The sequence below is a fragment of the Palaemon carinicauda genome, chromosome 38 (genome assembly GCF_036898095.1).
Source record: "Palaemon carinicauda isolate YSFRI2023 chromosome 38, ASM3689809v2, whole genome shotgun sequence".
Classification (NCBI taxonomy): Eukaryota; Metazoa; Arthropoda; class Malacostraca; order Decapoda; family Palaemonidae; genus Palaemon; species Palaemon carinicauda.
Genome location: NC_090762.1, coordinates 49,515,649 through 49,532,111, shown reverse-complemented (window position 1 = coordinate 49,532,111; position 16,463 = coordinate 49,515,649). Strand labels below are relative to the sequence as shown.

The window sequence follows — 16,463 nt, the reverse complement described above, 5'->3', positions numbered from 1 at the left end:
TGTTGCAAGACGATGCACTAAATAAGTCCCCTCACTGTAGGTGTCCCTCTGATGTTTGTACTGTTGCAAGATGATACACTAAATAAGTAACGTTCTTGGGATTTGAACATGTGGGAAATGAAAAAAGTTATGGGATTATTATTATTATTATGATTATTATTATTATCATTATTAATATTATTATTATTATTGTTGTTGTTGTTGTTTTTAGGAATTGGAAATGCAAATTGCTACAACAGTGCCGAAAAGAAATGGATGTGTGTTGATGCCAGACCTAAGAGATTATGGCTGTATCTAACCTCTAAGTGGGCCAAAAATAAGTTTTTGTGTAAATATCCACAATGAAATTATGACGAAAAATACAATGTTTTGATATCCCTTCGTTGTGTTTTGTTTTACAGAAATTTTCCATGAAATTGTATTTTTTGTACGACATTTTCCCCATTCTTACGATATCGAAGTGAGAGAATGAGACTGAAGCTCTGTTATCTCAAACCTTCCTTGGAGGACAGTTGAACAGTAGGTTCTTGACTTGTGCTCCATGTGGTAGTGTTTACAAGTGGGCGCGGTAATTTCACGCTTTTATACCAGATACCATCGAAATACACTAAAATAAAATAAAAATAAAAATATTGGACCTATTTTCACGCATAGATTACAACTGAAATAAATCAATTTTCGGGAATTAATGTTATTAATTATCTTGAGATCATTTTACTTAACATCTATTCAAGCTAATTTTCTTCTTTCTAGCAATCCAGCTTCTTAACCTTTACTTCAGTATGTACAGCTGGACGCATGAATTCATGGCTCACCTCACTCGGAGGGAATGCACCCTTTCACCCCCAGACTGCGCAGTGAGATTCTGTGTTGTCACCCAGCTCTCTACTTCTGCTATCTCTCTCGACGCTACCTGTTTGGCTACTCGCCATTAAGTGAGGGTGTGATAGGGTACAATTCCTCACAGCAAGGTGTGCCACGAATACCTGTGTCCAACTGTACCTTGCACTTGAGCGTTGAATGGCCTCACAGGTCCCAACTCCGTCTTGTACAGCCCAGATATTCTCAGTGAAAACAGCAAGGGATCATTGTAAAAACTTTTATTTGTTTTTTTATTCTAATGTCGTATTTCTATGGTATCTAGTATAAAAGAGTGAAATTCCCCCTAAACTCCCCCCCCCCCCCCCAAGGGGATCGGTTTACAGGCCTACAGGAGGGAGGCAGACAACACAGTCACTTGTAGCCACTTAGAGTCAGACAACGCACAGCGATTGCCACCTGTTGTAACACCATTTAGTGTTCATTTTCTTTTTTCTTGCTATCTTCGTTTATTTACGAAAGATTTGTTTTAATGTTACGATTGCTCTTCAACTTGTTTCGTAGTGTTTCCTTATCTCCTTTCCTGACTGGGCTACTTTCCCTGTTGGAGCCCTTGGCCTTACAGCATCCTGCTTTTCCAATTAGGGCTGTAGCATAGCAAGTAATAATAATAATAATAATAATAATTAATAATAATAATAATAATAATAATAATAATAATAATAAGGAACTCATTAATGAAATTTGAAAACTACAGACTTGGAGACTTGTTGATTTTTATAACTCTCGATGTGCATGAATTTCATCAACTGATAAAATCTCGTGGATCTTAACAACTGGATATTAAATAGCGGATGACTGTATGAGTAAGCTCATTGAAAAACATACGCAAATCATGTGGTGTTACCATAACTGTTTGAAATGAGGTAATGTAATAAACCACTCACTGGACAAGGCTACCACTATTATTTTTATTATTATTATTATCATTATCTAAGCTACAACCCTAGTCGGAAAAGCAAGATGCTATAAGCCAAAGGGCTCCATCAGGTTAAAATAGCCCAGCAAGGAAAGGAAATAAGGAAAAAAAAATAAACGATATGAGAAATAATGAACAATTAAAATATTTTGTGGCTTTGCCTCATTACCTCCGCCAGCGAAGTTGGAAGGAGGTTATGTTTTCGCTCCTGTTTGTCCGTTTATTTGTTTGTGAACAATTCATGCCCAGACTTTTCCTCACTGAGTAGTGAAACTTTCAAGTGTTAATTGTTATCTTAAGACGTTGAAGTGATTCAATTTTGAAAGACCTAGGTCAAAAGTTAAGGTCAAGGTCGAGCAAAAGGTCGACCGAATTAACCTCAAGTTCTAACATGGTTGTTACACAGACTTCAAATACGCCTACGGTCTAAAATAATGCTGGGAAACGCTAGCTGGTTTCGATATAAGCGGCCGTGGCGGAGTTCTGCACTCTCAGAGTGCTTTTCTAGGTCACAAATAGAACTGGTGAAAGATACAGGGTCACAAACCTAAGTATTCCTCATAACATCTTTCCACAAACCTAAAAATTACTCATAACATCTTTTCAATAACCTAAGTATTCCTCATAACCTCTTTCCACAAATCTAAGTATTCCTCATAACATCTTTCCACAAACTTAAGTATTCCTCATTACATTTTTCCACAAACGTATGTATTCCTCATAACCTCTTTCCATAAACATTAGTATTCCTCATAACATCTTTCCAATAATCTAAGTATTCCTCATAACCTCTTTCCACAAATCTAAGTATTCCTCATAGCATCTTTCCAAAAACGTATGTATTCCTCATAACATATTTCCAAAAAACTAAGTATTCCTCATAACATCTTTCCACAAAGCTGAATATTCCTCATAACATCTTTCTACAAAACTGAGTATTCCTCATAACATCTTTCCAAAATCCTAAGAATTCCTCATAACATCTTTCCACAAAACTGAGTATTCCTCATAAAAATTTTCCACAAACCTGTGTATTCCTTATATCATATTTCCACAAACCTGTGTATTCCTTATATCATATTTCCACAAACCATAGTATTCCTCCTAACATCTTTCCACAAATCTAAGTATTCCTTATAACATATTTCCACAAAACTGAGTATTCTTCATAACATCTTTCCACAAAACTGAGTATTCCTCATAACATCTTTCCACAAAACTGAGTATTCCTCATAACATATTTCCACAAAACTAAGTATTCCTCATAACATCTTTCCACAAAACTGAGTATTCCTCATAACATCTTTCCACAAAACTGAGTATTCCTCATAACATCTTTCCAAAAACCTAAGTTTTCCTCATAACATCTTTCCACAAACCTAAGTATTCCTCATAACATCTTTCCACAAACCTAAGTATTCCTCATAACATCTTTCCACAAAACTAAGTATTCCTCATAACATATTTCCATAAAACTAAGTATTCCTCATAACATCTTTCCACAAAACTGAGTATTCCTGATAACATCTTTCCACAAACCTAAGTATTCCTCATAACATCTTTCCAAATTATGTAAAACATACAGACGAGAAGGATTTCTTTTTCCATTCAGTCAAAGTTCATAAGCTTAAATGATCCGTGACTTCTCATAATAATAATAATAATAATAATAATAATAATAATAATAATAATAATAATAATAATAATAATAATAATAATAATAATAATAATAATAATAATAATAATCTTTGTCTGCATCGATGTTTCTGGCCAGCGTTCTCCATCTACCTCTTTGATCGAAGGTCATCCTTGATGCAGTCCATCTACCTTCGCTTTGGTCTCCCTCTTCTCCTTCCCTGTACTTCCATTTCCATCACTTTCCTCCCAATATTCTACTACTACTACTACTACTACTACTACTACTACTACTACTACTACTACTACTACTACTAATAATAATAATAATAATAATAATAATAATAATAATAATAATAATAAATAATTTGGACCATATGGGTCGGCGCTGGGCAAACTTTTTTTTATTAATCTTTTTTGAAAGTCTAAGATTTACCTGCCGAGAAAACCGCTTTGATTATGGTCATCATCACAACTCGCCAGGTGTCACTTTGAAAGCAACGCGAGAGTGAAATGTTTAATGGCAGATTGAAATAAATTCAAACGGCTTAAATCTTGATTTTCTAAGCATATTTCATTAATTCAATGGCCAAAATAGGAAAGTTCGCTAATATTTTTCTTTTTGGATAGAATACAGAGTTGCTTTATCAAAAGGAAATTTCAAGAGCATTAAAAACAAATTTGTTCTCAAGGAAAAGAGCAGATTTGATGACCCTATTTTTATGTTTTCACAATACTATGCTACACTGTTAGAAAAAAACCGGTAATTTTAATCGGAAATTCTCCGTAAAATTATACTGTTCTCAGCCGTATTTCAGTAAATTACAGGCGACTGTAATCTTACCTTACTTTGTTATCATCTTTTACGGGTTGCTGACCGTAATATCACTCCTTTACGTCAATATATCCATTTTTAAAATGGTAAAAACTGACTGGTTTTCTAATGCAATATTTTAACTGTGTATCAAATCTGTAATGATTTCTTTAAGAGCAAATTTGACTGTTATGCTCTTGAAATTGCCTTTTGATAAAACAACTCTCTTTTTTTTTCCAAAAGCACGAAGAAACAAGAAAAAAGATAATAAATTTATTTTTCTCATAAGCTAAATATCTACTCTGTGTCTTGAAATTTCATCATTGATAGATTTATGTTCTTCCCGTTCCAGGGGCAACCGGACACACGCGAAGAGAATGCAGAAAAAAACAGTGTATATTTTACTAGTCCTGTGTGGTGGACTCTTCCTGGCATTCAGCCCTTACAATCAACTCGACTTAATCATCAAAAACCCAATTTCTATGTGTAAGTCAGCCCTTTCTTTTTTAAGTAACCTCAGATTTGGTTATTATGGGTTTTGAGGGAATCTCTAAGATGAAGGGTTTCAGTATTTTTCGTTAGCCTGAATACGATTTTGATAATGTATAAAAGTATACGCATACAATAAACTGGATAATGCATATGTATGTATGTATATATACATATATATATATATATATATATATATATATATATATATATATATATATATATATGTGTGTGTGTGTGTGTGTGTGCTTGTGTGTGTGTGTGTATATATATATATATATGTATATATATATATATATATATATATATATATATATGTGCGTGTGTGTGTGTGCGTGTGTGTGTGTGTATATATATATACACACATACACACACACACACACACACACACACATATATATATATATATATATATATATATATATATATATATATATTCCAACGTATCGATCTAATCCCTTCTTACTCTTTTTAAATGTTTAATGCATGAATGTGTTATCATATAAAGAACGTTTATAAGAGTTCACAAGATCACCTTACCTTATGCAGTAATCAAAATCATAAAAGTCAAAAAGCTACGGATTTCGAAGTAACACATGGTTTGCAATTTGGAACATTAATCTATAACCAACCAATCATAATCAAAATATATTTCATATCATTCCAGCATCCTACCCGCATCTGTCAACTTTCCAAGATGAAGCCTTCGCTCCTCTGATGGATGTCTTCCGGAAAAAAGCTGCTGGAGAACTGGATCCAGAATTGACAAGGTATCTCAATAATATTCCGAGTTCCCCCCTTTTAGACAGGTTAGGTCTAAAGAGCATTAGATTAGCCTTTCAGTCCTCAGCATTACTACTAGCCCATTGCCTTTTTTCCTCCTTGGTTGCAACCAGTCACACACTACCGGAGCACGAAACAATCCCCTTCAGTAGATTTTTTTCTATTCCTCTTCCTACCAATCATATCTTATAAAACTATAATTTGCACATTTCAAGTACCTATCATTGAAATAATCTTGATGGTTGTTAGCTTAAGAGTTAGGCAGCCTAATGCCATGAAAGAATTAAATACAGTGTCACCCAGTATGTGTAGTACAGTTAAGATAAAAACAACCTTTTGGTACTTTTTTCACGGAATTGTAGTTTCTCAGTTTAAATTTAAGATTCTTTGCAATTATTAGCAAGCCAGTTCCTGTGTCATTTTCTTCTCTGAAGTTTATATCTCTATCCCCAATCCTCAAACACAAAAGTCTTGGCAAGTCAAATCCTGTACCTTTCGCTTCTCTGAAAATTATATCCCCCAACTCCACTCCTCAGACCCCACCAATCCCTCACACCCCATCCCACCCTTCAGACCCCAACCTCACCCCTCAGACCCCTGCTAACCCCTTAGACACCTGCTAACCCCTCAGGTGTTTCTGTATGCCGGTGAGTGAATACACATGTGCGACCCTAAAAATATCTTGATTGAACATGGATAACAAAAGGCTATCGAGTGCAATATAGCTACAAGTTTTAGTGAATAGTCGGTGATTAGTTTGAGGTCAGAAAAGTGGGATAAAACGTCAGCATAGGATACTTATCTTGTGAATAACTATAAATCTGATCAAGATAGCACTCTATAATACAGGAAAAGCTTGCAGTCAGCAAAAGTAAATTCCATAAGTTGGCGAAACAAGAACTCGACCGTCTGATAACAGAGGTCACTAGTAACTCCAACCAGTGTGACGGAAAAATATTCGCAGACATATTGAAACAATATGATCCAATAAACTGGAGCAGATCTGCAGAAAACATCAGCAAAATTATAGAAGAAATTCCAAAGACGATCCAAGTGATAAAGGGACTTACAAAGAAAGTTTACATCAATCAACACATTCCATCAAAGAACAATAAGAAGTCCAATATGGTGAATATGCTGATTGATGCATTGGGAAAAAGAATGCCAAAATGGTGTAATACATGTAAGATATGGTATTCCATTAATAATCCTCAACAACTGCCATGTTCCAACACACCCTACATATGTTGAAATACAGCAAAAAATAAAAAATAGAGACACAAAGGTATTCTGCTCAACATGCCTAGTCTGGATAGAAAATATAATTAAGTCGAGACTAAATCTGCAAATAGTTGAAGGTAAAGAAGAAGAAGATGAAGAAGAAGAAGAGAAAAATTAACAGGATATGTGTAAGGATGCAGAGGAAATCATTGATATAACTTATGATGCCATCCAACAACATACTTACGAAGAAATAAATTATCAGATGGAAACAAATAATAGACCCAAGAGATTCTACCCGGACCTACATACTTTTAGGGAAGAGCAAAAGCAAGAAAAAAAAGAAAAGAAAGATATAGTCTGCAATTTGCTGAAAAGAGGGAATTGCAGATTTGGCGAAAAATGCTACTACAAGCATCCAAAGATATGCCTTAATTATGAAATGTATGGTAAATGTGCATATTTAGACGGATATGGAGACGAATGCAGAGATCTCCATCCAAAAATATGCAAAAACCTAAAAGAAGGAAAAGGATGCAGTTTCAACAAAAAATGTCGATATATGCATCCTGCAACCATGAATGGAAGTAAGAAAACTCAGCAAACTGAAAAGAAAAATGAAAGCAAAAATGAAACAAAAAAAGAAACAAAAAAGCACGCCGTGTATATACCGCGCTATGCACCAAAGGCCCTAAGATATGAGGCCTTTCAACCCAAATATGCACATTTAGAGCCCAACTACAAAGAATGCATCTATAATGCCAGGGGTTGGTGCAGATATGGGGATAATTGCAGGTATACACACAAAAATAAATATGAAGGCGAAAGAGCAAATATAATAGAAAAGTTGGATTTTTTAATGGCAGAATTCCTAGAAATGAAGAAAAGAACATCATATCAGAACAAGAAGGAAGCATGGGAGAATCCATATTATTACCAATATTACATAATGGGGATGAAACACAAACCATAATAGTGATGAATGCACAGGGTTTAGTCACGAATAACTCTAAAAGGAAAATAGTTCCTATAAGAACTAACCCAAATTGAAAAAATAGATATATTAAATATAAGTGAAACATGGTATTCCTAAGAGACTGGCAGTGATGACCAGATGAAGGGCTTCCAAACTTATAGATCAGACAGAACAAATAGGAATCAAGGGGGAACCGTAATATATGGAAGAGACATAAATCAAGGAAAAGTCTGTGAAAAATACAGCAACACAGAATGTGAATTGATTGCGGTAAAATTTGAATTTGAAAAACTAGTGAATATTGTAGTTTACAGACCCCAAAATACTAAGGAGTTTGACATAATAATAGAAAAAATAGATGATATATGTAGAAACTATAAAGACTGGAATATACTCCTATCCGGAGATTTTAACTTTCCTTTCGTGGATTGGAAAGAACGGATAGAAGAAAGTGGTTGTATGTATACATATAAAAAAAGAGAGTAATAGTAGCGCAGAAGATAAGAGGCAATTTGAAAAGCTTCAAGATATGCTATTAGAACATAGTATGCAACAAATAAACCACATTCCAACAAGAAAGGAAAATGTCCTAGATCTAGTATTTGTGAATGAGGTAAATTATGTTAAAGAAATAATAGTGTATAACAGGAATTTCAGACCACAATGTCATAGAATTAATAGTCCATTCCAAAGCAAGTGATCACAGAATTAATCAAAGCACAAAACGTTGGGAAGGATATGGAAAATATAATTTTCATAGTAAGAATATAAAATGGTCAGAAATAAATGAAGAACTGAACAAAGAATGGAAAAATCTATTTGTAAGTGATAATATACAGGTAAATACGGACATACTGTACAAGATACTGGAGAAAATTGTTGAAAAATATATACCGAAAAAAAACAATAAACAAAAGACATGCATACCAAGAGACAGAAGGATCTTATTTCAGAAAATTAGAAAGTGGAAGAAAAATCTTGCAAAAGAAAAAAAATGTGTGGAAAATGATGGAAATAAAATGTAAGATAGAAAATGCAGAACAAAAGATTATACAGTCGAAAGAAAATGAAAAAAGGGACTTAGAAGAAAGGACACTTCAAAATATAAAAAGAAACCCCAAAGTACTTTACTCCTATGCAAAAAAGATGAATAAAGGGAGATTAGAAATAGGCCCTCTAAGAATTGAAGGACGGCTAACGAATGAAAAAAAGGAAATATGCAACATATTAGCAGAAAAATATAAGAGTGAGTTCACACCAAGAATTGCGAATGAGAATAATGAAACAGAAATGAGAGAAGAAAATGTTGAATATCTAACGGATATAGATATTAATGCAGCAGATATTGTCATTGATATAAACGAAATTAAAAATGGATCGGCAGCCGGACCAGATGGAGTTCCAGCGATTTTGTTAAAAAAACTGCAAACACTATCGCGAAGCCGCTTGCAATACTGCTAAGACAAAGTGTAGATATGAGCGAGATATATGTTAAACATAAATTAGCTTATATAACCCCTATCTTCAAAAGTGGATCAAGACTAGAGGCAAACAATTATAGAACTGTTAGTCTAACATCACATATTATGAAAGTGTATGAGAGGGTAATAAAAAAGAAAACAATGAATCATTTGGTTAAAAATAATTTGTTTAATATAGGTCAACACGGTTTTGTGCCCGGAAAAAGTACACAAACCCAACTGATAGCACACTATGAAAACATATACAAAAATATGATAGATGAAAAAGACACAGATGTGATCTATCTAGATTTTGCAAAAGCCTTTGACAAGGTAGACCATAATATATTAGAGAAAAAAATGAGAAAGCATAATATTGTGGGAAAGATAGGAAAATGGGTAAAAGAATTCCTGCAAAACAGAAAACAGATAGTGGTTGCAAATGACGAGAAATCAGATGAAGCTCAGGTAATATTTGGCGTACCACAAGGTACTGTATTAGCTGCACTGCTGTTTGTTATTATGATCTCAGACATAGACTGTGATGTTGAAAACTCTGCAGTGAGAAGTTTCGCCGATGACACAAGAATAAGTAGAGAAATTACTTGTGATGAAGATAGGAACTCACTACAAAGAGATCTAGCGACTTAAACTAACCCCACCTATACTTTTATTTTTACTTCAATTATTCTATATGTGAAAAATTCCCCTCAGACCCCTACCCCATCCATCAGACTTCTACTAATGCCTCAGACCCTAACCCAACACCTCAGACCCCTACCAATCCCCAGACCCCAACTCCATCCCTCAGACCCCTACCAACCCCTCTGACCCCAGCTCCACCCCCAGACCCCAACCTCATTCCTCAGACCCATACCAACCCTAAGACCCAAACCCCACCCCTCCGACCCTTACCCCTCTGACCCAAACTCCACCCCCAGACCCATACCAACCCTAAGACCCAAACTCCTACCAACCCCTCTGACCCCAACTCCACTCCCAGACCCCAACCTCATCCCTCAGACCTATACCAACCCTAAGACCCAAACCCCACCCCTCCGACCCCTACCAACCCGTCAGACCAAAACCCCACCTCTCAAACCCTACCAACCACTCAGACCCCATTCACAACCCTCAGACCCATACCCCACCTTTCTTACCCCAACCCCACCCCTCAGACCCCAACTCCATCCCTCAGACCCCAACCAACCCCTCACTCCCCAAACCCCACCCCTCAGATCCCAGCCTCGCAGACCACAACCCCATCTCTCAGACCCCTAGTAACCCCTCAGACCCCAACCCCATCCCTCAGACCCCAACCCCACCTCTCAGACCCCAACCCCACCCCCTACCCCTTCCAACACCTCAGACCCTAACCCCATCCCTCAGACCCCAATCCCACCCCTCAGACCCCAACCCCATCCCTCAGACCCCAACACCACCCCTCAGACCCCAGCCCCACCCCCTACCCCTTCCAACACCTCAGACCCTAACCCCATCCCTCAGACCCCAACCCCACCCCTCACACCCCAACCCCACCCCCTACCCCTTCCAACACTTCAGACCCTAACCCCATCCCTCAGATCAATACCAACCCCTCAGACCCTTACTAACCCCTCAGACCCCTACCGATCCCTCAGACCCCAACCCACCCCTTGGACCCCTACTAATGCCTCAGACCCCAACCCCACCCCCTACCCCTTCCAACCCCTCAGACCCCAACCCCATCCCTCAGATCAATACCAACCCCTCAAACCCTACCAATCCCTCAGACCTGAACCCACCCCTTGGACCCCTACCAACCTCTCAGACCCTAACCCCACCTCCAGAACCCAACCCTATCTCTTCAGACCCATACCAACCCTCAGATCATAACCCCACCATTCAGATCCCTAACAACCCCTCAGACCAAAACCCCACCCCTCAGACCCTAATCCCACCCCTCAGACCCCAACCCCACCTCACAGACCCCTACCAACCCCTCAGACCCCAACCCCATCCCTCAGATCAATACCAACCCCTCAAACCCTACCAATTTCTCAGACCTCAACCCACCCTTTGGACCCCTACCAACCTCTCAGACCCTAACCCCACCTCCAGAACCCAACCCCATCTCTTCAGACCCATACCAACCCTCAGATCATAACCCCACCATTCAGATCCCTAACAACCCCTCAGACCAAAACCCCAACCCTCAGCCCCTACCAATCCCTAAGACCCCAACCCATCCCTTGGGCCCCTACCAACACCTCAGACCCTAACCCCACCCCCAGAACCCAACCCCATCTCTGAGACCCATACCAACCCTCAGACCTCAACCCCACCATTCAGATCCTTAACAATTCCTCAGACCAAAACCCCACCCCTCAAACCCCAACCTCACCTCTCAGACCCCTACCAACCTCTCAGACCTCAACCCATCCCTCAGACCCCAACGTCTTCACCATGTCAAATCCTCTTTCTCTCCCCAGCCCCACACACCTTAAAGCCCTCTGTGAATTACTTGAATTTCTTTTAAAGGTTTAGGTCTGGTTCTATACCCCGTGTGTTACTATGGTCAAAGCCACTCAGAAGAAGTTATTGGAATGCAGCGTTTTCCCATGTCAACAAAGGCCAATGCCCGCTTCAATGTGAAGTGATCTATGACGTAGAACAGGTAATCCTTGGAACCAATGGTCAGTTATTTTTGCTTGGAGATTAAGTGAATCCTCAAAGGGGCTTTCCTAGTCTTTATTAGATAGAACATCACCTTTGTGTTCATACAAGGCACCAAACGCTTATATAATGCTCGACCTGTTACTAATAAATTACTAAAACCTAATTCCATTTCAGAGAAATACTGCAGATGCAATCTTGATCAACATGTCAGGAACAAAGGATTCCGAAACTGTCAATAAAAGCCTATGGCCCCGTGATCCCACTCAGCCTTGGGTTATGGTGACCTTCGAAACTCCCCTTTATTCAAACAACGTGTATAAAACCAATTATAAAAACTTCAATGGATTTTTCAACCGCACATTGACTTACCGTCGAGATTCTGACGTAGTGATCAATCACGGATTTGTTGTCACAAAGAAAGAATCTTCGATACTCCCCAGATCCTGGGTTATCCCTCCAGTCACTGAGGTAAAGAATCATACAAGAAAACTAGCGGTTGCATTCATATCAAACTGCCATGCATTGTCGAACCGTCTAATGTACATCCGCCGAGTCCAGGAATATGCTCAAGTTGATGTTTATGGAAATTGTGGGTCATTGAAATGTGGACATTCCATGTACGTTGAGCATCGGTACAACACGACAACTGACCCTTGTTTAAAAGATGCCGGGGAAGGATACGCTTTTTTCTTTGCTTTTGAGAATAACTTTTGCAAGGATTACCTTACAGAGAAGCTCTACAATCTACTGCATTATCCAATTGTCCCGGTGGTTCGAGGATCCGCCAATTACTATTCTCTTCTTCCGCCAAATTCTTTTATCGACGCTAACAACTATTCACCCAAGGAGTTAGCAGAGAGATTGCTTTACCTGGAAGCTCATCCAAAGGTAGGGTAACAGCTATTTTGTTAATTACATTTGTTTATATAGATACTATAGATAGCCAGGTATAGATGGTAGCCACCTGTTGAGATATTACCACTAGAGAGTTAAGGGGTCCTTCGACTGGCCATACAGTACTACATTGGATCCTTCTCTCTGGTTACGGTTTATTTTTCCTTTACCTACACACACACCGAATAGTCTGGCCTATTTTTTACATACTCTCCTCTTTTTTCATACACCTGACAACATTGAGATTACCAAACAATTCCCCTCCACCCAAAGTGTTAAATACTGCACTATAATTGTTCAGTGGCTACTTTCCTCTTGGTAATGGTAGAAGATACTCTTTAGATATGGTAAGCAGCTCTTATAGGAGAAGGACACTCCAAAATCTAGTCTTGAGTAGTGCCATAGCCTCTGTACCATGGTCTTCCACTGTCTTGGGTTAGAGTTCTCTTGCTTGAGGGTACACTTGAGCACACTATTGTATTTTATTTCTCTTCCTTTTGTTTTGTTAAAGTTTTTATAGTCTATATAGGAGAGATCTATTTTAATGTTGTTACTCTTCGTAAAATATTCTATTTTCCTTTTTTCCTTTCGTCACTGGGCTATTTTCCCTGTTGGAGCCTCTGGGCTTGAGTGAAGAAAAATTGTTGTTAGGTGATCTGTGTTGTCAAGTGTATGAGAATAGAGAAGAATCTGTAAAAAAAAAATAGGCCAGACTCCTCGGTGTATGTGTAAGCAAAGGGGAAATTAACCGTAACCAGAGACAATTAACCAATGTAGTACTGTCTGGCCAGTCAAAGGAACCCATAACTTTCTAGCGGTAATATCTCAACGGGTGGCTGGTGCCCTGGCCAACCTACTACCTATAAAGGTTAAGGTGGTTGCACTTTTTCATTTAAAAGTCATTTGCACATTCATCTTTAAACCAATTTAAAAAAGTTGAATTAACAGGTGAATACCACCGACCATTGCATTAAAACATCTCTCCAGAAGTAGACAAACTGAAATCCAAATGGCAATTGAATGCAGCGCTGTTCAAAACGAAAAAAATTAAATTTGAAAAACTCTTAACCAACTACTGATGTATTTAGTATGATATTTTAAGTTCCAAACAGAACTGATCAACCTGTTGTGAGATATTCAAGTTAAACTATTTAATATTTGCTTCATAAAAATTAATTAGATAAAACCATCAAGAACTAATTTAAATTTCTTACTTGAAACGACTGGCTAAGTTAAAACTAAGTTGAACCTGCGAATCCTACATAAGTAACATCAAACAAATGTATCCATAAAATCGTAACATTTACAATTGAACGCCAGACTGGGGTTCGAGTCTCGCTCAAACTCGTTAGTTTCTTTGGTCGCTGCAACCTCGTCACCCTTCTGAGCTAAGGATGGGGTGTTTTGGGGATCATATAGGTCTACCAGCTGAGTCATCAGCAGCCATTGCCTGGCCCTCCTTGGTCCTAGCTTGGGTGGAGAGTGGGCTTGGCTGCTAATCATATGTATATATAGTAAGGTCTCTAGGGCATTGTCCTGCTTAATAGGGCACTGTCACTGCCCCTTGCCTCTGCCATTCACGAGTGACCTTTAAACATCTAAACCTTTAAACCCATTTGGATAGCTACCCTTGAAGGTAATATCACAGCAAATGAAGAAATATATAATTTAAAACACTGCAATTGGCACTATAGTCCATTCTTTTTAGTGAAGCAGATATGCACCGACTCGCAAGGGTGCCCTTCTAGCTCAGAAATGTTTCCTGCTCGCTGATTGGTAAGAGAAGATAACTCTAACCAATCATATAGCAGGAAACTTTTCCGAGCAAAAAAGGCACCGCTGCGAGATGTGCAAATGGGCCTCGTTAAAAAAGATATAGTATAGATTCTTCTACTACATAACAACGCAAACACCTGCAACAAACACTTTCCCCACATGAAACCAAACGTCACGCACATAAAAGATGTATTCCTAACACTCCTAAAAAAAGATATTTATTCTCACTTACGTAGAGAAGCAATTGCACTCGAGTAACGAGGCCAACGCAACAAGAAAACAAAACGACCTCGTCCACACGGAGGTCATTAATGCATTGGAGTGATTTGTTTATGCTGAAACCATTTTTCCTTGAATTTGTTTCAAAGAAGGTAAAGTTTGTAAGCTTTGTCTATACATATATATATATATATATATATATATATATATATATATATATATATATATATAGAGAGAGAGAGAGAGAGAGAGAGAGAGAGAGAGAGAGAGAGAGAGAGAGAGAGAGAGAGAGAGGGGGGGGGAATGTATATGTATATGTGAGTGTGTGTGTGTGTGTGTGAGTGTGTGTGTGTGTGAGTGTGTGTGTGTGTGTGTAAATATAATATGTGTGTGAATTATTCGAGCCCATTTACATATGCTGCGTGGATAATGTATTTAGTTGGCTAGTGCACTCATTTTTGTGTTCTACTCTATTCTCTCTTGTTATCTTTGGCAGGAATACGAGAAATACTTCGAATGGAAGAACCATTACCAACCATCAACAATTGGTGGGGAGAGAATAATGTGCCATCTGTGTTCCCGACTGCACGAGTCAGAATTCTACGAGCACAAAGTTTACGAAGATTTCGAAGACTGGTTCGTTTCGAAGTCGAACTGCATGGCTGGGATAAAGCTGTGAGATCTGAAGAACCTCCGAAGCGGTTCAAATTTAGTGGCAAAGGTTGAAGAGGCTCTCGTGACTTGTCTGATTGTATATTCTTCTTGGTTGTTTAATATCTCTATGGAAGGAGTACTGCTGATCCTTGTAGGGAAAATGTAGTCTTGCGTTTTCTCTTCCTAGGAGGATGGCTGATGTGTCTCTGATGTTTATATCGTTGCAAGATGATACACTAAATATGTTCTCTCATTGTACGTGTCCCTCTGATGTTTTATACTGTTGCAAGACAATGCACTAAATAAGTCCCCTCATTGTAGGTGTCCCTCTGATGTTTATACCGTTGCAAGACGATGCACTAAATAAGTCCCCTCATTGTAGGTGTCCCTCTGATGTTTATACCGTTGCAAGACGATGCACTAAATAAGTCCCCTCATTGTAGGTGTCCCTCTGATGTTTATACCGTTGCAAGACGATGCACTAAATAAGTCCCCTCATTGTAGGTGTCCCTCTGATGTTTATACCGTTGCAAGACGATGCACTAAATAAGTCCCCTCATTGTAGGTATCCCTCTGATGTTTATACTGTTGCAAGACGATGCACTAAATAAGTCCCCTCATTGTAGGTGTCCCTCTGATGTTTATACTGTTGCAAGACGATGCACTAAATAAGTCACCTCATTATAGGTGTCCCTCTGATGTTTATACTGTTGCAAGACTATGCACTAAATAAGTCCCCTCATTATAGGTGTCCCTCTGATGTTTATACTGTTGCAAGACGATGCACTAAATAAGTCCCCTCATTGTAGGTGTCCCTCTGATGTTTATACTGTTGCAAGACGATGCACTAAATAAGTCCCCTCATTGTAGGTGTCCCTCTGATGTTTATACTGTTGCAAGACGATGCACTAAATAAGTCCCCTCATTGTAGGTGTCCCTCTGATGTTTATACCGTTGAAAGACGATGCACTAAATAAGTCCCCTCATTGTAGGTGTCCCTCTGATGTTTATACCGTTGCAATACGATGCACTAAATAAGTCCCCTCATTATAGGTGTCCCTCTGATGTTCATACTGTTGCAAGACG

General features: G+C 38.3%; 1 protein-coding gene across 1 annotated transcript; it reads left to right on the top strand.

Moving 5' to 3' along the window:
* Positions 1-5,409: 5,409 nt before the first annotated feature.
* LOC137630168 (alpha-(1,3)-fucosyltransferase C-like) lies at positions 5,410-15,985 on the top strand. Its single transcript, XM_068361617.1, has 4 exons — positions 5,410-5,506; positions 11,697-11,832; positions 12,009-12,722; positions 15,220-15,985. Exons 1-4 carry the CDS (start codon positions 5,454-5,456, stop codon positions 15,400-15,402), a joined length of 1,086 nt encoding a protein of 361 aa, XP_068217718.1. The 5' UTR covers positions 5,410-5,453; the 3' UTR covers positions 15,403-15,985.
* Positions 15,986-16,463: the final 478 nt, after the last annotated feature.

Coding starts and splice junctions, on each gene's coding strand:
- LOC137630168 (XM_068361617.1), top strand. CDS start 5,454: ATGGATGTCTTCCGGAAAAAAGCTGCTGGAGAACTGGATCCAGAATTG. Junction 5,507..11,696: donor CTGGATCCAGAATTGACAAG/GTATCTCAATAA, acceptor TTTCTTTTAAAG/GTTTAGGTCTGGTTCTATAC. Junction 12,723..15,219: donor ACCTGGAAGCTCATCCAAAG/GTAGGGTAACAG, acceptor TATCTTTGGCAG/GAATACGAGAAATACTTCGA.